This window comes from Salvelinus namaycush, chromosome 7 (assembly GCF_016432855.1).
Source record: "Salvelinus namaycush isolate Seneca chromosome 7, SaNama_1.0, whole genome shotgun sequence".
In the NCBI taxonomy this organism is placed as follows: domain Eukaryota; kingdom Metazoa; phylum Chordata; class Actinopteri; order Salmoniformes; family Salmonidae; genus Salvelinus; species Salvelinus namaycush.
The window spans coordinates 17,267,000-17,291,859 of record NC_052313.1 but is presented as its reverse complement, the minus strand read 5'-3'; the positions used below and the strand labels follow the sequence as shown (position 1 = coordinate 17,291,859).

General features: G+C 43.8%; 1 protein-coding gene across 1 annotated transcript in view; it reads left to right on the top strand.

Moving 5' to 3' along the window:
- Positions 1-24,860, top strand: part of LOC120050632 (piezo-type mechanosensitive ion channel component 2) — a 129,646-nt gene that overhangs the window by 76,618 nt on the left and 28,168 nt on the right. Inside the window, exons 9-27 of the mRNA XM_038997218.1 lie at positions 1,993-2,161; positions 5,432-5,549; positions 5,983-6,173; positions 6,765-7,121; positions 7,604-7,789; positions 8,053-8,201; positions 8,734-8,907; positions 11,442-11,692; positions 15,869-16,029; positions 16,316-16,492; positions 17,016-17,138; positions 17,501-17,701; positions 18,327-18,531; positions 18,770-18,871; positions 19,029-19,194; positions 20,202-20,445; positions 20,873-20,969; positions 21,247-21,412; positions 21,614-21,703. Of these exons, the coding sequence (XP_038853146.1) occupies positions 1,993-2,161; positions 5,432-5,549; positions 5,983-6,173; positions 6,765-7,121; positions 7,604-7,789; positions 8,053-8,201; positions 8,734-8,907; positions 11,442-11,692; positions 15,869-16,029; positions 16,316-16,492; positions 17,016-17,138; positions 17,501-17,701; positions 18,327-18,531; positions 18,770-18,871; positions 19,029-19,194; positions 20,202-20,445; positions 20,873-20,969; positions 21,247-21,412; positions 21,614-21,703 (3,327 nt within the window). The remainder of the gene's footprint in view (positions 1-1,992; positions 2,162-5,431; positions 5,550-5,982; positions 6,174-6,764; positions 7,122-7,603; positions 7,790-8,052; positions 8,202-8,733; positions 8,908-11,441; positions 11,693-15,868; positions 16,030-16,315; positions 16,493-17,015; positions 17,139-17,500; positions 17,702-18,326; positions 18,532-18,769; positions 18,872-19,028; positions 19,195-20,201; positions 20,446-20,872; positions 20,970-21,246; positions 21,413-21,613; positions 21,704-24,860) is intronic.

Here is a 24,860-nt window from a genome sequence, read left to right as displayed (position 1 = left end):
AGCGGCATGATATAAATCCAAAATGAAAGACTGCTGGAGTGACTATTGTGCACTTTGGCATCTCTCCCTCTCTTTTCTCTCGTTCTGTTCTCCCTTTCTTTCCTTTCCTTTACCCGGGAGACATCTGTTGTTGTTTTGCTTGCGGACTGCCTTCTTTAGTGTTATTAAAACAGTAGAGAGAGAGAGAGAGAGAGCGAGAGAGAGAGACCATAACATTGTTACTACTGGTGTAAATTGAAAGTGTTTCTGAGAATACTAAGATGTTATGCCAGGGAATTGTGGGTTTTGTGGTTCCGGAGACATGCTTCAAGCAGTTGCAGTTGTTTATACCAGTGACTTTGTCTTGGTGGGTCCCCAGCACCGGGCTGCAGTCCATACTCATACTATCTACATTCATTATCTCATCGAAAATACACAGCATTATAGAAACATGTCAAATCAAATCAAATGGTATTAGTCACATGCGCCGAATACAACAGGTTACAGGGAAATGCTTACTTACGAGCCCATAACCAACAATGCAGTTACAAAATATATGGATAAGAATAAGAAATAAAAGTAACAAGTAACTAAAGAGAAGCAGTAAAATAACAATAGCAAGATTATATACAGGGGGGTACTGGTACAGAGTCAATGTGCGGGGGCACCGGTTAGTTGAGGTAATATGTACATGTAGGTAGAGTTATTAAAGTGACTATGCATAGATGAAAACAACAGAGAGTAGCAGCGGTGTAAAAGAGGGGGAGAGGGGGGGCAATGCAAATAGTCTGGGTAGCCATTTGATTCGATGTTCAGGATTCTTATGGTTTGGGGTTAGAAGCTGTTTAGAAGCCTCTTGGACCTAGACTTGGCGCTCCGGTACCGCTTGCCGTGCGGTAGCAGAGAGAACAGTCTATGACTAGGGTGGCTGGAGTCTTTGACAATTTTTAGGGCCTTCCTCTGACACCGCCTGGTATAGAGGTCCTGGATGGCAGGAAGCTTGGCCCCAGTGATGTACTGGGCCATTCGCACCACCTCCGTAGTGCCTTGCGGTTGGAGGCCGAGCAGTTGATGCAACCAGTCAGGATGCTCTCGATGGTGCAGCTGTAGAACCTTTTGAGGATCTTTTCAGTCTCCTGAGGGGGAATAGGTTTTGTTGTGCCCTCTTCACGACTGTCTTGGTGTGCTTGGACCATGTTAGTTAGTTTGTGATGTGGACACCAAGGAACTTGAAGCTCTCAACCTGCTCCATTGCAGCCCCGTCGATGAGAACGGGGGCATGCTCGGTCCTCTTTTTTCCTGTAGTCCACAATCATCTCCTTGATCACGTTGAGGGAGAGGTTGTTGTCACACTGTCACACTGTCTTTCAAGTCTTGTCCATGTAAAAAGTGTGTGTTTGATCATTTATGGTATGTGAGTATATGACTTGGGAGAACTAATCAAATGTACTGTCTGGTTATGCTACTCATCAGGGTTACCATTCCAGAGAGTGCTGTACCAGTAGAAGTTCATTTTTTACATGTAGCCAACTGCCAAGATGCAGAGGGGGGTAATTGTAATTAAAGAGGGAATGAAAGTAATGGAGGTGTTTCATTCTGTAATATCCTCTGTGCTACTGCTGACTGCTGCTATTCTCTAATTCTCAGAATCCCTTCCACAAGTATTTGCTTGCCTATTCAGTAATATAATATGCCCCATTCTGGTTATTTCTCTCTCTCTGTCTCTCTCTCTGTCTCTTTCTCTCTCTATTTCTCTCTCAGCTATACATGGTGAATGGCATGTCAATAGAATGTGGCTGGATTGTTCTCAGATTTTTAAGAGCACTTCAAGATCCCCGCACAACTGTGCAAGAAATAATGCTCTCCCCACCCCGCCTTTCTCCCCCTCTCCATCCGCCCGTCCTTCCCTCCCTCTCCATCCGCCCGTCCTTCCCTCCCTCTCCATCTGCCCGTCCTTCCCTCCCTCTCCATCCGCCCGTCCTTCCCTCCCTCTCACCTTCCTCCCTCCACCAGTCTGTTTGGCATCTCGTCGGTGGTACAGACTGACTGTTCCTACACCTGGATGTTCCGGGTCAACCCGGCGCTGGCCTGGCACCACTATGTCAACCCCATCATGCTGCTGGTGCTCTACTACACCCTGGCCACGCTTATACGCCTCTGGCTCCAAGACCCCACAGACATGGTGAGTTAAAGTTATTGTAACACTGTGGCCATATTGGGGCAGGACCCCGGAGGTACATGGTGAATTAACTTTGCAGTAACACTGACGCCATTTTTGTTCAGGGCCCTTTGGTACACTGTGCACTCCATTACAGAATCCACACTGCACCAACATGGTGGCTGTCTAACTGTATAGAGTCTACTGTAAAACCACTACCATTTTGGTGCAGTGTAGCTGTGTTGTACTGTATTTTTATAATTGAAAGGGGTATTTTAATTTGTGGTTCAAAACATGGGCGTATCCATATTTACTGAATGAGTCGCTCATTCAGCATGCGTCAAACTAAATTGACACAGAGGAAACCTGCATAATCTTCCTCACATCCACAGTTCTTGGAAATGGTTGGATCTTACGAAGCTGTGGAGGATGACTCACTACACAGATGAGACACATGTACACAGGCATCCTGACTATGTACAGAAGTTATATTACGCACACCTGTACTGGAATAATATTACACACACCTGTACTGTAATAATATTACACACACCTGTACTGTAGTAATATTACACACACCTGTACTGTACTGTAGTAATATTACACACACATGTACTGTAGTAATATTACACACACCTGTACTGTACTGTAGTAATATTACACACACCTGTATTGTAATAATATTACACACACCCGTACTGTAGTAACATTACACACAACTGTACTGTACTGTACTGTAGTAATATTACACACACCTGTACTGTAGTAATATTACACACACCTCTACTGTACTGTAGTAATATTACACACACCTGTACTGTACTGCTGTAATATTATACACACCTGTACTGTACTGTAGTAGTATTACACACACATGTACTGTAGTAATATTACACACACCTGTACTGTACTGTAATAATATTTATTACACACACCTGTACTGTAGTAATATTACACACACCTGTACTGTACTGTAGTAATATTATACACACCTGTACTGTAATAATATTACACACACCTGTACTGTAATAATATTACACACACCTGTACTGTAGTAATATTACACACACCTGTACTGTAGTAATATTACACACACCTGTACAGTAGTAATATTACACACACCTGTACAGTAGTAATATTACACACACCTGTACAGTAGTAATATTACACACACCTGTACTGTAGTAATATTACACACACCTGTACTGTACTGTAATAATATTACACACACCTGTAATGTAGTAACATTACACACACCTGTACTGTACTGTAGTAATATTACACACACCTGTACTGTACTGTAGTAATATTACACACACCTGTACTGTACTGCTGTAATATTATACACACCTGTACTGTACTGTAGTAGTATTACACACCTGTACTGTAGTAATATTACACACACCTGTACTGTAGTAATATTACACACACCTGTACTGTACTGTAATAATATTACACACACCTGTACTGTAGTAATATTATACACACCTGTACTGTACTGTAATAATATTACACACACCTGTACTGTACTGTAGTAATATTATACACACCTGTACTGTAGTAATATTACACACATCTGTACTGTACTGTAATAATATTACACACACCTGTACTGTACTGTAGTAATATTATACACACCTGTACTGTAGTAATATTACACACACCTGTACTGTACTGTAATAATATTATACACACCTGTACTGTACTGTAGTAATATTACACACATCTGTACTGTACTGTAATAATATTACACACACCTGTACTGTACTGTAGTAATATTATACACACCTGTACTGTAGTAATATTACACACACCTGTACTGTACTGTAGTAATATTATACACACCTGTACTGTAGTAATATTACACACATCTGTACTGTACTGTAATAATATTACACACACCTGTACTGTACTGTAGTAATATTATACACACCTGTACTGTAGTAATATTACACACACCTGTACTGTAATAATATTACACACACCTGTACTGTACTGTAGTAATATTATACACACCTGTACTGTAGTAATATTACACACACCTGTACTGTACTGTAATAATATTACACACACCTGTACTGTACTGTAGTAATATTATACACACCTGTACTGTAGTAATATTACACACATCTGTACTGTACTGTAGTAATATTACACACACCTGTACTGCAGTAATATTACACACACCTGTACTGTACTGTAGTAATATTACACACACCTGTACTGTAGTAATATTACACACACCTGTACTGTAGTAATATTACACACACCTGTACTGTACTGTAGTAATATTACACACACCTGTACTGTACTGTAGTAATATTACACACACCTGTACTGTACTGTAGTAATATTACACACACCTGTACTGTACTGTAGTAATATTACACACACCTGTACTGTAGTAATATTACACACACCTGTTCTGTACTGTAGTAATTTTACACACCCCTGTACTGTAGTAGTATTACACACACCTGTACTGTAGTAGTATTACACACACCTGTACTGTAGTAATATTACACACACCTGTACTGTAGTAATATTACACACACCTGTACTGTAGTAATATTACACACACCTGCACTGTAGTAATATTACACACACCTGTGCTGTACTGTAGTAATATTACACACACCTGTACTGTACTGTAGTAATATTACACACACCTGTACTGTACTGTAGTAGTATTACACACACCTGTACTGTACTGTAGTAGTGGTACACACACCTGTACTCTACTGTAGTAATATTACACACACATGTACTGTGCTGTAGTAATATTACACACACATGTACTGTAGTAATATTACACACACCTGTACTGTAGTAATATTACACACACCTGTACTGTACTGTAGTAGTATTACACACACCTGTACTGTACTGTAGTAATATTACACACACCTGTGCTGTAGTGTACTATATTCTTTCATGGCCCTACAATGTCCTGTAATGTCCATGTGTAAGCCAATACTGTCACTGGTCGTGTGTTTGTAAGCAAACACTGAGTATTATATGAAGGCAGTCTTAATTACATGTTATTTTTTTCTAGTTTAATTCCACCCAAGATGGATACAGCACATCTGAGGTTAGTAGGCTATTCCTTTCTATATGTTGTAACTTGTAACATGATGCATCATTTATTACCTCGTTTTGAGAGTTTTTGAGTTGCTCCAACAAACATAAAATAAATTAAAGCTATTGGACAAGCAAAAACAATGATGATAACGCATACATAAACTTACTCACGCTATTCTGAATCTCCCTGCTAAGTGCGTTTTTCTACCCCAGGTGTTGATAGTAACCTCCAACGGGTCTCGTCCGGACTATGTCCCCACCAGCGGGCCGCTGGGACTGGACCAGTACTCCACACTGCAGTACAAACCAGACCAACCAGGGCCAGACCTGGGTTAGTATCACCCACATACTGGGAATAACACAGGTTGGAATTTATTGCCATGAATTTTGCCCTGGAGGCAGCAATGCAGAGTGGTCACTAGCTGGCACAGCCACAAAGTCATCAAACCTGGCCCTATCCTTAACCATAACCTTTACCACACTGGTAACCCTAATGCCTTACCCTAAACCTTAAATGAAGACCAAAAAATTTAAAGCTGGCTCATCTAGCGGTAGTTGCTCAGTTTCGGCCTACCACCGTCAACCTGCCACACACAACTCGTGATGGAAAACAGCAGCACTGGAAAATAGGAAAATCACAAGGAGTGTGAAAAAGAGGAGGCTTTGCTTCTCAAGGTTGACAGGAACTATTAGAGGATAATTCACATCCGGTTCTTGAGATGCTGAGAGCTCTCTCCCTCCTTCCTCCCTTTCCACCCCTCCAGCAGAGAGAAAGGACAGCAGTGTGTATGAGGTGGCGGGGGTGCGTGGCGAGGGTTCGGAAGAAGAGACAGCGGGAGGGGCGATGGCGACTGCGCCAGAGGAGGAGGGGGGATCGCCACGAGCAAACGCCGCGGTAACAACCTTCAGGTTCATCATGAAGCAAAGCTACATCTGTGCTCTCATCGCAATGATGGTGAGTCGTGTGTGTGTGTGTCCGTTATGTCTGTCAGAAGAGCAAGGAACAGTCTGCCTTTTCAGTCCCAGACGACGGCGGGGGCTTCAGGATACACACACGCACACACAGCCTCCCGGTGGCCAATCTAGTTATTAGTGGTGACAGCTTAAAGCCAGCCCCTGTGGACCCTGGGTAATATGTACCATGTAGTTCCCAAGCTGATATTGGACTTCAGAGAGCAGGGGGCGGGGTAGGGATGGGGGGTGCTCCTATTGTTTTACCTTATACACCGCAGAATAGATGTATGTTCTTTTTCCATTGGTAGTTAGTTAGTGGAGCCCTGCTGAGGTCCCTGTTTTTCATATGTCTCAGATCACTTCATTTGATCTGCTGGTTAAAGGATATTGAGTAACCAGTCTAGGCCACCGGCTGATCTCGCTAAAGTGATTTCTTTAGTAACACCATTGACACCAATGATATGTGATGCTTAACTATTATTCACAGTGTCAGTCCCTAATGTGAGTGGCTTGATGATCTAACTTTCTCTCTCTCTCTCTCTCTCTCTCTCTCTCTCTCTCTCCCCCCATCTCCCCTTCCCTCCCTCCCCAGGCGTGGAGTATCACCTACGTGAGTTGGCTGACCTTTGTGTTCCTCATCTGGTCGTGCACGCTGTGGATGGTGCGTGACCGACGCAAGTACGCCATGATCACGTCCCCCTTCATGGTGTTCTATGGGAACCTGTTGATCATCCTCCAGTACATCTGGAGCTTCGAGATCCTCCACCCCGTACCTGGGCTCTTCTTAAAGAAAGAGGTGCCCTTCCGGGAACTGGGCTCCAAGATGCTGTGTCTGCTTAGTTTCTGGCTGCTGCTGAGACAGGCATTGACAGAGAGGAAGGAGAGCCAGAGAGAAGAGGAGGTGCTATTGGACATCAGGGTCATCCATGCCCACAAGAACGGTGAGTCTGTCAGTCTGTCAGTTAGTCAATCAGTCAGTCTGTCAGTCAGGCAGGCCGTCTGTTCGTCCATCTGTCTGTCTGTCTGTCTATCCATCTGTTTGTCCGTCTGTCAGTCCGTCTGTCCGTCTGTCCGTCTGTCCGTCTGTCCGTCTGTCAGTCAGTCAGTCAGTCAGTCAGTCAGTCAGTCAGTCAGTCAGTCAGTCAGTCAGTCTGTCTGTCTGTCTGTCTGTCTCTGTCTGTCTGTCTGTCTGTCTGTCTGTCTGTGTCTGTCTGTCTGTCTGTCTGAGAGTTCCTGATCAATTCATGATATAAACCAAATATAAGCATGTGTCTTGAATTAGGATTCTACTCTATGTGAATAACCTCACAGGTGTCAAGAAAGACAATCATTAAAGTAGCTGTGTTAGCTTATCCTGATGTTGTCATCGTGGCTGTTGTCATTGTTTCAGCTCTTCCCTCCCCTGTGTTTCCTACAGAGAAGGAGGAGGAGGTGGATGAGAGCGGTGGCCACAGGGAGATGATGCAGGTGCTAGGCAACACGCTCACGGCCATGCTGAACAAGTACTGGATCTACATCTGCGCTGGCATGTTCTTCTTTGTCAGCTTCCAGGGACGCATCGTCATGTACAAGATCATCTACATGATGCTGCTCCTATTCTGCGTGGCCTGCTACCAGGTACTGTTACTGTAGGCTTACTGTACCTTCCACTCTGGCTGGCTCTGTGCAGGTTTTTGATCTAACCCAGCGCTGATGTGTCTTATGAGACTTTTCCTTTGGTTCCGTACTACTGGGGGAAACTAAATCACGTGCACTCCAAATTCACAATTTCTGTACTACACATACTACAAATAGTGAATGGTCCTATGAAGGTATATATAGGATTGTGTTTTTGGAATATAAGTCGTAGGTTTGTAACAGCCTACCTCTCTGGTCATCAGGTGCACTATGAGTGGTGGAGGAGGATGCTGAAGTACTTCTGGATGTCTGTGGTGTTCTACACCATGCTGGTCCTCATCCTGGTCTACACCTTCCAGTTTGACTCCTCCATCCACGTCTGGTCCAACATGACCGGCATGAGTAAAGACAAGTGAGTAGAGAGAGAGAGAGAATGTGTTTGTGTTTGCGTGTATGTGTGTGTGTGTGTGTGTGCTTGGCTGTATGCACAAACACACCTCTTCATGAATGTGTGGGTGTACGTGTCTTTACCACCATTTCGTGTTAACCGCTCTCCTCCCCCTGTCTCTCCCTCCTCCCCCTGTCTCTCCCTCCTCCCCCTGTATCTTCATCCTCCCCCTGTCTCTCCCTCCTCCCCATCTCTCCCTTCTCACCCTGTCTCTCCCTCCTCCCCCTGTCTCTTCCTCTGTTTCTCCCTCCTCCCCCTGTCTCTCCCTTCTCTCCCTCCTCCCTGTCTCTCCCTCCTCCCCATCTCTCCCTTCTCCCCCTGTCTCTCCCTCCTCTCCCTGTCTCTCCCTCCTCCCCCTGTCTCTCCCTTCTCCCCCTGTCTCTCCCTTCTCCCCCTGTCTCGCCCTTCTCTCCCTCCTCCCTTGTCTCTCCCTCCTCTCCCTGTCTCTCCCTCCTCCCCCTGTCTCTCCCTCCTCCCCCTGTCTCTCCCTGTGTAGACTGGAGGACCTGGGCCTGGAGAAGTTCTCTGTCCCGGCTCTGTTCATGAGGATCTTCATCCCCACCTCCTTCCTGTTGGTCTGCATCCTCCACCTGCACTACTTCCACCAGCACTTCCTCCTGCTCACTGACATCAAGACGGTGGCCGACAAACAGAAGAGCACAATCACTAGGTGGGTCTCACACATAGACTTAGATAGACATAGCATCATTGTATCTGTCCCATTATGTCAGCGAGAGCATGGGCAGTGCCACTGAGGCCATCTCCATTTTGAAGTAGTCCATTTTCTTCTTCTACTACTTCTAGTAGTTGGTAAACAAACTGAAAGGGTGCATATTGCCACCTAGAGTGTATTGTTTGATCAGTTATAAAGCCAAGGTTGGCAATTTACTGCCAGCTACAGTTATGGAATGTTTCCTCACTAGTGACCTGGATGGAATTAGGAAGTCCCACCCAGTTGACTATTTCAACATGAAAGTCCTCAATGGCGCTGCCCATGCTATGACAGGCTTTTGGGCACTAGAGTCTATCTCTATGATGTGGGTCAGGAAAGTAAGATTTGACTTTCTAGCAGTGTCCATGGAATAGATCGTTTCCCCACCTGATCCCACTGAGACCACTAAGTCTCGCAGAATTCAAAATTATTTGACCAAGGGTCACTCCACCCCATGATCAATCAACTCAACAGGTATTTCCAAGCTCTAATTCAATCAATATCCGTGCTATTTTTCTTCAACAAATGTGTCATATTTGAGGCAAACCTGATACGAGTGAATTCTGACAATGGATGCCTTGACAATCCATACAATGTATGGTCGTTTTCCAAATCATATACACTTGAAGTGATTGTCGCAGATGCCTTTTTACCTATACAACTTCTCATGATCCCAATTGACATACAGTGAAATTGTATTGTAGTTATTTTTGTATCAGCAATTTTGCCTGGATGGTATACTGGACTGGTCTTCGGCTGTAGTAGCCTCCAATTGAATTAAAACTGTCCACACTGTCCCGCAAGGGTTTCCTTTAATTGATGTGTGAAGTCTACCATGGCTATCCATTCTCCATGCCCCTACTGGCTGGCAGTGGAACTGTAACCCCTCCTGTTTGTCTGCTCGTGTTCAATCCTTTACTTGTTGCCTGTTGTACCCTTAGCTTTAGGGCACCTGTTTTAGCTTTAGCTAACTTGGTTGTGTTTATCTTGTATGCACATGCATACACACACAAACACACACACGCACGCACGCACACACACACACACACACAGACACACACACACACGCACACACACACACACAAGCCCTCACCATGGAAAGCTAGTGTTAGTTGTCCATAAGGGATTCTAAGTACATACCATGCTTTCCCTCATTGTGGAGGGAAAACAGCCCATAGTTCAGGATGACTAAGTGGTGCCTTACTGCCTCAGACATTAGCTGCTTGCCTGGGCAAGCCCTCTGTTTTACTGTGTAGCCTCCCTAGTCTTTCACTCTGACCCATTTCCATCTAACTCTGACTTGATGTCAAGTTAAAACACTAACTACACACCTCTGAACTGTGTTTTGCGTGTATCACTGCACAAGGTGCAAGTATGGGTGGAATGCAATGCAATGTCATCACATAATATTTTATTGAAAGCATATTTTGATTTGGGAGATTGCGAGTGAATGGTAAATGAGCTCTCCATAAGTTGGAATAATTTTTAAGGTACAGAACAGTACAGAACTTGTCACATGTTATGAGAAGGAAGAGGCCTATGGACTGGATAGGTCTCTCCGTTGTTTACACCTGTCACTTTGAGACCAGTGGTCATGAAGGGAAGGAGACAGAACAAGTACTCTCTTGATAACTACAGGGACCCAGCCTGACAGTCTCTCCCATAGAACTAGAATTAGAGGCTTTGTCCATTCTAGTAATTCTGTTTCTATTCTGGTCCTGCGTGGCTCAGTTGCTAGAGCATGGCAGATTGCAATGCCAATTATCCTGAGTTTGATTCCCGCTAGGGACACCTAAATGGAAAATGTATGCATGCTTTGGATAAACATTTCTGCTAAATATATATATATATATACAGTACCAGTGAAAAGTTTGGACTACTATTTTTTTCTTATTGTGTACATTGTAGAATAATAGTGAAGACATAACTATGAATCAACACATGGAATCATGTAGTAATCAAAAAAGTGTTAAACAAATCTAAATATATTTTAGATTCTTCAAGTAGCCACCCTTTGCCTTGATGACAGCTTTGCACACTCTTGGCCGTCTATCAACCAGCTTCACCTGGAATGATTTTCCAACAGCCTTGAAGGAGTTCCCACATATGCTGAGCACTTGTTGGCTGCTTTTCCTTCAATCTGCAGTCCAACTCATCCCAAACCATCTCATTTGGGTTGAGGTTGGGTGATTGTGGGGGCCAGATCATCTGATGCAGCACTCCATCACTCTCCTTCTTGGAGAAGAATCTCAAATATAAATATATTTTGATTTGTTTAACACTTTTTGGTTACTACATGATTCCATATGTGATATTTCATAGTTTTGATGTCTTCACTATTATTCTACAATGTAGAACATAGTAAAAATATAGAAAACCCCTTGAATGAGTAGGTGTGTCCAAACTTTTGACTAGTACTATATATATATATATATTAGTCTAAAAATATTCTACAGTATATATTATTGATATTTTCTATTCTCCATTCCCAGGCTGGTGCACCTAGATGGCAGTCTGGCAGACATCTCTCTGATCAAACCCACCCTCACTGTGACCACCAAAGAGGAAGAGGCTGGGGAGAAGGTGCAGCTGGAAGAGGAGGATGAGAAGGAGGAGAATAGAAGATATGAGGAGGAGGAGGAGATGAGGAGGTATGAAGAACCACTGGAGCACTGCAGCAAGGCGGAGAGCTACCCCTGCCCCCCCAAAGCACAACCAGAGTCTCCGGTCGACGAGATGTCAGGTACAGACAGACAGACTCACACAGACATGCACATGCCACACATGCACAGGGATAACAAATAAACCTTGTGTGACTATCACAAAAGGTTGGATCAGTTTGCAAGCACCTTCCTTCATCCAATAAAAGTTGATGTATCTCATTCAGAAGCCTTCATCTAAAATAATTAATTACCTGGAATAATTTGATAAGTAAACATTGTACGTTGGCGGGGGTAACCTATAAAACAGTTGATATCTTTTAATTTTGACGTATCCCGCTAGGTAATCCGTATGAATAATTTGCCAAGTACATAGACTTTGTATTTTGTTGGAGTGTAATAAAATCATTGATTAGATGTGATTGTGACATATCCCAATACGCTAGGGCTTTATTGGAGTGACGTGAATCAGGCACGGAGAGAGAGGAAGACAGTAAACAGATGGGAATGAAATTGTCTAGACTTGTTTGTTGAACTAACAGGCTTGGTGTTTAGTCAGAGCCATGCACCTCTAGGATGTATCATTTATTATGGTACCCTGAATACACTTTTTTCTCAGAGGTATTTTCTCATAGGTTCTCATTATTGTTACACTGTGCTTTATGCAATAGCCAAACGCTAAGTTGCTAGCCATAGTAAGTATGGAGGATTTGGGTTGTTGAACTCCCATACAGTGGAGAGACTACATGCGATCCAATTCTCTAGTAGTCTTTTCCGAGTGAATGATGTGTTAATTTGATGCTGGCTAACTTCATTTGGCTTTGATTGTCTAGTGAGTGAGAAGAATTCTTCCTCTGTTTGACCGTGTGTTTAGTTTAGTTTATTAGGATTCCCATTAGCCACTACACATGCAGCAGCTACTCATCCTGGGGCCCACATAAAACATACAAATACATGACAAAGTACAGCACAGTAATAGACAAGAACAACATCATAGTTGATTAATATATTTGAATTTAATGGAATAAGTTATACATAGGAAAGACACCCAAGAGACAATAAAAATACTATTTACACACTATTCATATACAGTACCGGTCAAAAATGTAGACACACCTACACATTCAAAGGTTTTTCTTTATTTGTACTATTTTCTACATTGTAGAATAATAGTGAAGACATCAAAACTATTAAATAACAGATATGAAATTATGTAGCAACCAAAAAAGTGTTAAACAAATGAAAATATATTTCAGATTCTTCAAAGTAGCCACCCTTTGCCTTGATGAGAGCTTTGCACACTCTTGGCATTCTCTTAACCAGCTTCACCTGGAATGCTTTTCCAACTGTCTTAAAGGAGTTCCCATATATGCTGAGCACTTGTTGGCTGCTTTTCCTTTACTCTGCAGTCCAACTCATCCCAAACCATCTCAATTGGGTTGAGTACAGTGGATTGTGGAGGCCAGGTCACTCCATCACTTTCCTTCTCGGTTTAATAGCCCTTACACAGCCTGGAGGTGTGTTGGGTCATTGTCATTTTGAAAAACAAATGATAGTATGCTTCATGGTGGGAACAACACATGCGGAGATCATCCGTTCACCTACTCTGCGTCTCAGAAACACAACAAAAAATCAAAAATTTGTACTCATCAGACCAAAGGACAGATTTCCACCAGTCTGATGTCCATTGCTCGTGTTTCTTGGCCCAAGCAAGTCCTGTTCTTATTGGTGTCCTTTAGTAGTTGTTTCTTTGCAGCAATTCGACCATGAAGGCCTGATTCACGCAGTCTCCTCTGAACAGTTGATGTTGAGATATGTCTGTTACTTGAACTCTGTGAAGCATTTATTTGGGCTGCAATTGCTGAGGCTGGTAACTCTAATGAATTTATCCTCTGCAGCAGAGGTAACTCTGGGTCTTCCTATCCTGTGGCGGTCCTCATGAGAGCCAGTTTCATCATAGCGCTTTATGGTTTTTGCGACTGCACTTGAAGAAACGTTCAATGTTCTTGACATTTTCTAGATTGACTGACCTTCATGTCTTAAAGTAATGATGGACTGTTGTTTCTCTTTGCTTATTTGAGCTGTTGTTGCCATAATATGGACTTGACCTTTTACCAAATAGGGTTATCTTCTGTATACCACCCCTACCTTGTCACAACACAACTGATTGGCTCAAACACATCAAGAAGGAAAGAAATTCCACAAATTAACTTTTAACAAGGCACACCTGTTAATTGAAATGTATTCATCAAGCTACTTTGAAGAATCTCAAATATAAAACATATTTTGATTTGTTTAACACTTTTTTGGTTACCACATAATTCCATATGTGTTATTTCATAGTTTGATGTCTTCACTATTATTCTACAATGTAGAACATAGTCAAAATAAAGAAAAACCCTTGAATGAGTAGGTGGGTCCAAACTTTTGACTGGTACTATATGTAACAGTATAACTTTAGTACGTCCCCTCGCCCCGACACGGGCGCGAACCAGGGACCCTCTGCACACATCAACAACAGTCACCCACGAAGCATCGTTACCCATCGCTCCACAAAAGCCGCGGCCCTTGCAGAGCAAGGGGCAACACTACATCTAGGTTTCAGAGCAAGTGACGTAACTGATTGAAACGCTACTAGCGCGTACCCGCTAACTAGCTAGCCATTTCACATCCGTTACACTCACCCCCCTTTCAACCTCCTCCTTTTCCGCAGCAACCAGTGATCCGGGTCAACAGCATCAATGTAACAGTATAACTTTAAACCGTCCCCTCGCCCCGACACGGGCGCAAACCAGGGACCCTCTGCACACATCAATAACGGTCGCCCACGAAGCGTCGTTACCCATCGCTCCACAAAGGCCACGGCCCTTGCAGAGCAAGGGGCAACACTACATCTAGGTTTCAGAGCAAGTGACGTAACTGATTGAAACGCTACTAGCGCGTACCCGCTAACTAGCTAGCCATTTCACATCCGTTACATATATATATATATATATATATTCTTAAATACAGTTAAATTCTAATTTTTCAAAAGAGGAATGAAATCAGTGAAATGCCTTCGATAAATGATCGTTATGGTCGGTGTCGATCATGTTCAGTTTATTGACCCAGCTCTAGTGTGTGTGTGTGTGTGTGTGTGCGTATGCGTGTGCGTGTGTGTGTGTGTTTCTGATCCCTGACGCTGTCTCAGAGTCTTTACAGAACACTGCTTGGGCTGCTCAACATCTGTTTCCTGATGATGTAAGAATGAATTTGAATATGTTAAAGGTGTTTGTGTGTGTGGGTGTGTGGGTGGGTTTGTGATGACACATACTGCCACAGTTCCCAGAATGTGCTGAAATCCACTCAGCCCAGTCTCACATAGTCGAGGGGAGTAAATCACACGTACAGGTGACACAAGTGTGTCTGTCAGAGGTGTCTGTGTGATTTATCTCTATCTGCTCCTGTTATGAAGACACTGATCTTATCTGCCCTGCTGTTAGCTATCAGAGAGTTGGATCTGAAAAGGTTTGCTTGTGGTTGTGAAAGGGTATTCCAAGGTTCGATGAGAGTATCACTTGTTTGTAAAGCATCATGCCAGATGGCACTCTATACTGACTGTTGAGAACTGAATGATCTTTCCATGTTGTTCGCCATCCACCACCATTCAAATTAAACAGCACCCTCTAGTGGTATTCTGGCTCACTGTCTAATGCTCTGCACTTGGAACGGGGTCCCCGTCTGTGTACTGTAGGCAAGCGAGCTTTATGTCCCCATTTACAGAGTGATTTGTCTATGCCTTAATAATGCTTGACAATTGACTGTAAACAACCTCAGGTTAGCTCTTGAACAAAGTGTTTCCATTTATAGCCATTAATGTGAAGTGCTCTCTCTCTCTCTCTCTCTGTATCTCTCTGTCTCACTCTCTCTCTCTGCCACTCTCTGTGTCTCTCTATCTGTGTCTCTCTCTCTCTGTGTGTCTCTCTCTCTCTCTCTCTCGCTCTCTGTCTCTCTCTGTCTGTGTCTCTCTCTATGTCTGTCTCTGTCTCTCTGTTTCTCTCTTTCTGTCTCTGTGTCTCTTTCCCTCTCTCTGTGTCTCTCTCTCTCTGTGTCTCTCTTGCTCTCTGTCGCTCTCTCTCTCTCTATCTCTCTCGCTCTCTTTCTGTGTGTCTTTCCCACTCTCCCTCTCGCTGTATCTCTCTCTCTCACTGTGTGTCTCTCTCTCTCTCTCTGTATCTCTCTTTCTCTGTGTGTCTTTCCCACTCACCCTCCTCTCCCAGACCTGAGGAGTAAGTGGTATCTGGTGGTGGACCGCCTCACGGTGCTCTTCCTCAAGTTCCTGCAGTACTTCCAGCAGCTGCAACTGACCGTCTGGTGGCTCCTGGAGCTCCACATCATCAAGATTGTCTCCTCCTACATCCTCTGGGTCTCCATCAAAGAGGTGAGCCGACCTATTCAGACGCTTTCTCACAAAGATTGCAATGAGAATACTAGCATGAGATGCTAACAGTCCTCATAATCACTGACTGTTAATCAATTGTGTGTGCACAGTCTCACCACTTTTCACTTGATCTCTCTAAATGGTCTTTACATTGTAACAGACGACTCTCCCCCTCCATCAAAATAGGCTTTCAAGATCCCATGTATGGACAGTCACACTGTATTTTCAGAACACATACTCTACCTTGAGAACGTTAAGGTGTCTTTTGACTGAATCTGTTCTCCAGGTGTCTCTGTTCAACTACGTGTTCCTGGTGAGTTGGGCGTTCGCCCTGCCCTTCAGTCAGTTCAGGCCCCTGGCATCCAGCGTCTGTACTGTCTGGACCTGTGTCATCATCGTCTGCAAGATGCTCTACCAACTCACCTCTATAAACCCCTCTACATACTCCAACAACTGCTCCATGGTGGGTTAGTGGAAAGGGGGAGTGGGTGTGTGTGGGTTAGTGGAAAGGGGGAGTGGGTGTGTGTGAGTTGGTGGAACGGGGGAGTGGGTGTATGTGGGTTAGTGGAAAGGGGGAGTGGGTGTGTGTGAGTTGGTGGAACGGGGGAGTGGGTGTGTGTGGGTTAGTGGAAAGGGGGAGTGGGTGTGTGTGAGTTGGTGGAAAGGGGGGGTGGGTGTGTGTGAGTTGGTGGAAAGGGGGAGTGGGTGTGTGTGCGTGCAGGCTGTACAGTATATTTAACTTATGATCTTTCCTCAATATTTATTTTCTCTCTCTCCTTTCTCTCTCTCTCTCTCTCTCTCTCTCTCCTTTCTCTCTCCTTTCTCTCTCTCTCTCTCTCCTTTCTCTCTCTCTTCTCTTGCTCTTCCTCTTTGAGTGTCTCCTCTAGGGGGTCAGTCTGACCTAAAACAGTCATTATACTCTGGTGTGTTGTGCTGGGCTGTACTAGTTCAGTGTGTTAATGACACTCCTTTGCTCTCGTCTGTAGCCTCTGAACTACACGGATGCCCAGAGGAGTGAGATGGCCCACTCCCTGCTCTACAGCGCCCCGGTGGACCCAGCCAACTGGGTGGGCCTCCGGAAGTTCTCCCCCCTACTGGAGAACCTGAGGGTGAGTGGAGGAGAGACGCTGCACTGGGAACCTGACTACACACACACACACACACACACACACACACACACACACACACACACACACACACACACACACACACACACACACACACATACAGTACACATACAGTATAACCTGTCTTTCTCATGTATACCTACAACTACTGTAATTATGTTACATTATACACTAATATCATCTCCCGGTCATCCCTTCCAGTGTTCGAATGACATGTAACTCTTGGGGGTATCCTTGTAAACAGTGGGTTAGACCTATACTGGAAAATATGTTTATGTCATTAACAAATACACTGTCATTTGAACCCTGTCCCCTTTATCTGTCCTATCTCCATCTCCAACCAGAACAACCTGTTGATACTGGCCCTGCTGGCGTTCGAGGTGACCATCTACCGTCACCAGGACCTGTACCGCATGAGGAACAACCTCACCACCCCCGTCACCAGAACCATCTTCCATGACATCACCCGGCAACACCTCGACGACGGCATCCTCAACTGTGCCAAGTACTTCCTCAACTACTTCTTCTATAAGTTCGGCCTGGAGGTATGATGTCATGTCACTGTTGAGTTTGACTATGCAAATACATTCTTATCAGTTTTTGGACTATAGCAAAGTGTCCATGTTTTTTCCTTGTGCGATAGTTGGAATATGTACAAGAATATCTTTGTTTTGAAATATCTGTTAAGAGTGTTAAAGTAATTGTTGAGTTGTCTTATTATGAATACTGGTATACCGTTATGGATCCACATCCATACTGGTAACGATATTTGGATACAGTGCTAAATTAAATTAAATTAAAAGTTCTACAAATTCAACTACTTCAATGTCAGTAGTTTTGTCCTAGTTTGGTTGAGTATAAAACCATTAGAAGAGAGACCATTAAAATCACCTAGAATTCATTTGTGATCATTCTAGGGTAAAGCTCTAATCATTAAACATATTAAGAACTTTTATTACTCAGATACTGCCATACAGTCAAAAATGAGAAAAATATTACGATATTTTGACCATATCGCCCAGCCCTAAGTTTCCTACATGACTGAGACATAACTCCTACTTCCGAACTCCATCTTCGTGCTTCCTACCCGTAACCTTCTGTAGACCCAATATAAAAGTCCCTTGAGACTAAAGCTTCCTAAACATTAACTATTGTCATTGTTATTGTAAGACATGCTTCCTGTTAGCGGTGAACGTGATTGGCCAGAGGATGGACTTCTACGCCATGCTCCATGCCTTCGGCCTGATCGCGGTCATCTACCGGCGGCGGCGAAAGGCCATTGCTGAGATCTGGCCCAAGTACAGCTGCTTCCTGGCCTGCATGCTCACCTTCCAGTACTTTGTCTGCATCGGCTTCCCACCGGCCGCCTGCAAAGGTGGGTGGAGCAACAGAAAGATATCCAACACATCATTTTGTATTGCATTGTATTATATTGTATGTAGGGCCATTTACCTCTATGGTCGGACCTGCTGCGTCCATTTTGTTTCATTTAATGTCTCTCCTCGATAGTTAGAATACATGTGTCAAAGTTAGTACATAATCTTGCACAGGTCATAACAGACTGTATAATAATAGTGTTTAAATGGATCCATTCCCTCTCCTCGTGTTCCCAGACTACCCATGGAGGTTCCCCTCATCCTCCACAGACTCCAACGTCATCAAGTGGCTCTATTTCCCTGACTTCCACACCAAGCCCAACCCCCTGTTCCTGCTCTGTGAGTACAGCCTGTATTTACTGAGCGTTTGCCATTGGGATTGTTGCTACTGGGACTGGGACTGGGTTTGGGATGGACTTGAAATAATTGTGTTTTTCTTCATCCTCCTGTTTTCTGTTCCTCCTGTTCCTCTTCCTCCTCCTGTCCTCTCCCGCAGATGACTTCATGCTGCTGCTGTGTGCCTCACTGCAGAGGCGGGTGTTTGAGGAGGAGAACGAGGCTGCCGTGCGCCTCTTGGCCGGGGATAACGTGGAGATCTGCAGGGACCTGGACGCCGCCTCCTTCAGTCAGCACAACCCTGTTCCTGACTTCATCCACTGCAGGTAGTCTATATGAAACACAGTACCAGCCAGGCCCAGGTCTGGTGCACAGGCTGTGCCTGATCAGGTATCAAACCCGTGACTCGAGAAAGAGTTAGCCTTATGTACTAAAGTCCATGTGTTTTTCTCAGAGTGCCAGCACGAGTCGTTTGGTCTTAGGCAAGTTTTTCCATTCACTGTCATGTTATTCCATCTCTCTAAGTCCCTGTCCAAAGTGTCTATTATAAAGTCATGTTATTCCATCTCTCTAAGTCCCTGTCCAAAGTGTCTATTATAAAGTCCCTTTAGACACTTTTCTTGGGTTCCCATTGTTTTCACATGTGAAGAGAGTTAAGTGAGCACATTGCCAAACACCTGTGTTTTCCTTCCGCTCTCACCTCTCTTTCTCTCACTCTTTCCTGGTATCAGATAACTCAGGGATGTTAAAACAATCACTCCCTCACAAGCCTTGAACCGTGTCCTGTGAGTGATTCAAACATGGCTTTCCATGTTCCTGAAAAACGGGGAACTGTTCTGACACGAGTGGCCTTTAAAACAGCTGGCCCTTTGGAACAGTCAGCATGAGGTCGTATCAGAAATGCCCCCCCCCCCCCCCCCCCTCCAGACTTAGTCAAAGTCTCTGACATCACTGCTCCTCCAATTCACATACATCTGCCTGTAAAAGCAACAGGAGCTGGTGACCGTAGTGATGACAATGTGTCAACAAAGTTGTAATATTGAATGAATGAAAATATTGTGTTGTAGAATAAAATACACAACGTATCTCTGCTCATCTCTGTATGGATATAAAAAAGCTTGTATTTGGACATGTATTGTTCCAGAATATATTTTTGTTGAACGTTAGCTTTGCTGCTGTATATGGCAACTGCATGTTTTCCCCATAGTCTGGTTCAAAACCCAATTTCAAATTTGATGATTTGAATGACAGATTCCAAACAAATGACTTTTGCTTTGAATGTTGTCATTCCCTCACTTCAATAAGTCTTTATTCATTCATTTCCCTCTTTCAGATCCTACCTGGACATGCTGAAGGTGATCATGTTCAGCTACCTCTTCTGGTTCGTGCTCACCATCATCTTCATCACGGGCACCACGCGCATCTCCATCTTCTGTATGGGCTACCTGGTGGCCTGCTTCTACTTCCTGCTCTTCGGGGGTGACCTGCTGCTCAAGCCAATCAAAAGTATCCTGCACTACTGGGACTTCCTGATTGCCTACAACGTGTTTGTGATCACCATGAAGAACATACTCTCGGTAAGTGTTGGCATCACTAGATACAGTGTTATTGAATACTAGGATTACTGGGAATTCGGAAACTCAGTTTGGGCAGCCATCTTGGCATCAAACGTTGTAGTAAGACAATGAGATTGTAGTTAGAATGCAACATTTACAAATGTTGTTATTGTGGGTTTTTGGAGCCAAACGGGAAGATAGTTTGCCGAAGTCTGGCTCTGGGCGCAGTATGGTGACACATACCTGCCTAACAATTGAAAAAAAGTCAAAAGAGCAATGCTACTCCAAATGAAAACAAAACAGTACTGCTGATAGGACAAGATAGCCAGATAGGACAAGTTCAGCTGATCAGACCTCTGCAACAGCAGACAGTAATCTAGGTGTTGTGGTGTGTTTGGCTGCCGCCGTGTCCTGTTTTAGCTGACTGGTTTGTCCTCTCGGTCCTCAGATACTAGCCTGTGGGTACATAAAAGTCCTGGTCACCGATCACTGTTGGCTCATTCAGCTCTTCAGCCTGGCCTGCACTATAAAGGGCTATTCTAAACGTAAGTGACCCTATTACCAATGTAAAGCAGCGTGCCTTTGGAAACTCACTTTCTTCGTGTTGATATGTGACAAAAATGTAACTCACTTGAAAGGATTTACTAAACATTATTCAGTTACATTTTCAGAAATGCTTGATGATGACTCCATCAGAAGGGGGTGGGGACTGTACTGTATAATTTGAGTTGAGAAGATTTATTTGACTTTCTTCTAAATATAAAGAATCCAAAAATTGAATTAATAAATATTTGATGATTAATATTTTTGAAATCCTTGCAGCTGAGCAGCACAGCCACAAGCAGTGTGAGTTGCCTAGCGACGAGGCAGGCATCATCTGGGATAGCATCTGTTTTGCCTTCCTGTTGCTACAGCGACGTGTTTTCATGAGCTACTACTTCCTGCACGTGGTCGCCGACATCCGCTCCTCACAGATCCTGGCCTCCAGGTAAATTGTACTATTGTTTGGTTTAACCTCGTCTACTATCCAGCTCTCTCTCAATAGAGCCTGGGAATAAGGTTTACTTTAATTCACTTTACTTTCACAATGACCATAACATTTTCTTTTTAATAGAAAATCAAAGTTGACTGTTTATTCAGTCAATTTATTTGTCAATTGATATGAAAAGTATTGTGTTTGTTGTGTTAGAGGGGCTGAGCTGTTCCAGGCGACCATAGTGAAAGCTGTCAAAGCCAGGATCGAAGTGGAGAAAAAGTCTATGGACCTGCTGAAGAGACAGTGAGCGCATTTTCTACACAGATATAATATACACACATTACACATATGACGTACACACAGAAATATAATATGCACTAAAGCCATAGACTGTTCTCTCTGCCTCTGTATGGCAAGTGGTACCGGAGCAACACGTCTGACACCAACAGGCTCCTGAAAAGCTTCTATCCCCAAGCCACAAGACTGCTAACAAAATGTCTACACAGACTACCTCCATTGACCCTTCTATTTAATTTTTGCACTGACTCACAGTTCTCTACACACACACACACACACACACACACACACACACACACACACACACACACACACACACACACACACACACACACACACACACACACACACACACACACACACACTTACTTACTGGCTTTACAAACACACACTCACATACAATCATCATATATGCTGCTGCTACTCTGTTTATCGTATATCCTGATGCCTAGTCACCTTACCCCTTTACATATCTACCTCTATCACTCCAGAATCCCTGCACATTGTAAATATGGTATTGGAACTGACCCTGTATATAGCTTACTTACTTTCTCATGTTCTTCTTCTATTTCTTGTGTATTTTTGTTCTACTTTACTTTATTTTATAGTACTATACTGTATATTGATATTGATTACTGCATTGTTGGGAAAGAGCTTGCAAGAAAGGTATTTCACTGTACTTGTGCACGTAACAATAACAATGTCAAACTATTTAAACTATACAGTGAAGTCCAAGAGTATTTGGACAGTGACAAATGTTTTGTTATTTTGGCTCTGTACTCCAGCACTTTGGATTTGATATCGGGTGAACTGTTTTGAAATTACAGCCCTTTTTGTACATAGTCCCCCCATGTTAGGGAACCAAAAGTATTTGGACAAATTCACTTAATGGGTATTAAAGTAGTCCAAAGTTTAGTATTTTGTTCCCATATTCTTAGCACGCAATGTCTACACCAAGCTTGTGAATGGATGCATTTATTGTTTGTTTTGGTAGTGTTTCAGATTATTTTGTGCTCAGGAGAAATGAATGGTAAATAATGTATTGTGTCATTTTGGAGTCACTTTTATTGTAAATTAGAATAGAATATGTTTCTAAACACTTCTACATTAATGTGGATGCTGCTATACATCTCCACACATCCTGACACCAAGCCAAACACTAACCCCTATTACATCTCCACACATCCTGACACCAAGCCAAACACTAACCCCTATTACATCCAAACACGTCCTGACACCAAGCCAAACACTAACCTCTATTACATCCAAACACGTCCTGACACCAAGCCAAACACTAACCCCTATTACATCCACACACGTCCTGACACCAAGCCAAACACTAACCCCTATTACATCTCCACACGTCCTGACACCAAGCCAAACACTAACCCCTATTACATCCACACACGTCCTGACACCAAGCCAAACACTAACCCCTATTACATCCACACACGTCCTGACACCAAGCCAAACACTAACCTCTATTACATCTCCACACGTCCTGACACCAAGCCAAACACTAACCCCTATTACATCCACACACGTCCTGACACCAAGCCAAACACTAACCCCTATTACATCCAAACAAGTCCTGACACCAAGCCAAACACTAACCTCTATTACATCTCCACACGTCCTGACACCAAGCCAAACACTAACCCCTATTACATCCACACACGTCCTGACACCAAGCCAAACACTAACCCCTATTACATCCAAACACGTCCTGACACCAAGCCAAACACTAACCTCTATTACATCTCCACACGTCCTGACACCAAGCCAAACACTAACCTCTATTACATCTCCACACGTCCTGACACCAAGCCAAACACTAACCCCTATTACATCCACACACGTCCTGACACCAAGCCAAACACTAACCCCTATTACATCCACACACGTCCTGACACCAAGCCAAACACTAACCCCTATTACATCCAAACACGTCCTGACACCAAGCCAAACACTAACCTCTATTACATCTCCACACGTCCTGACACCAAGCCAAACACTAACCCCTATTACATCCAAACACGTCCTGACACCAAGCCAAACACTAACCCCTATTACATCCACACACGTCCTGACACCAAGCCAAACACTAACCCCTATTACATCCAAACACGTCCTGACACCAAGCCAAACACTAACCTCTATTACATCTCCACACGTCCTGACACCAAGCCAAACACTAACCTCTATTACATCCAAACACGTCCTGACACCAAGCCAAACACTAACCTCTATTACATCTCCACACGTCCTGACACCAAGCCAAACACTAACCCCTATTACATCCACACACATCCTGACACCAAGCCAAACACTAACCCCTATTACATCCAAACACGTCCTGACACCAAGCCAAACACTAACCTCTATTACATCTCCACACGTCCTGACACCAAGCCAAACACTAACCCCTATTACATCCAAACACGTCCTGACACCAAGCCAAACACTAACCTCTATTACATCCAAACACGTCCTGACACCAAGCCAAACACTAACCCCTATTACATCCAAACACGTCCTGACACCAAGCCAAACACTAACCTCTATTACATCCACACACGTCCTGACACCAAGCCAAACACTAACCTCTATTACATCCAAACACGTCCTGACACCAAGCCAAACACTAACCCCTATTACATCCACACACGTCCTGACACCAAGCCAAACACTAACCTCTATTACATCCACACACGTCCTGACACCAAGCCAAACACTAACCTCTATTACATCTCCACACGTCCTGACACCAAGCCAAACACTAACCCCTATTACATCCACACACGTCCTGACACCAAGCCAAACACTAACCTCTATTACATCTCCACACGTCCTGACACCAAGCCAAACACTAACCCCTATTACATCTCCACACGTCCTGACACCAAGCCAAACACTAACCTCTATTACATCTCCACACGTCCTGACACCAAGCCAAACACTAACCCCTATTACATCCACACACATCCTGACACCAAGCCAAACGCTAACCCCTATTACATCCAAACACGTCCTGACACCAAGCCAAACACTAACCTCTATTACATCTCCACACGTCCTGACACCAAGCCAAACACTAACCCCTATTACATCCAAACACGTCCTGACACCAAGCCAAACACTAACCTCTATTACATCCAAACAC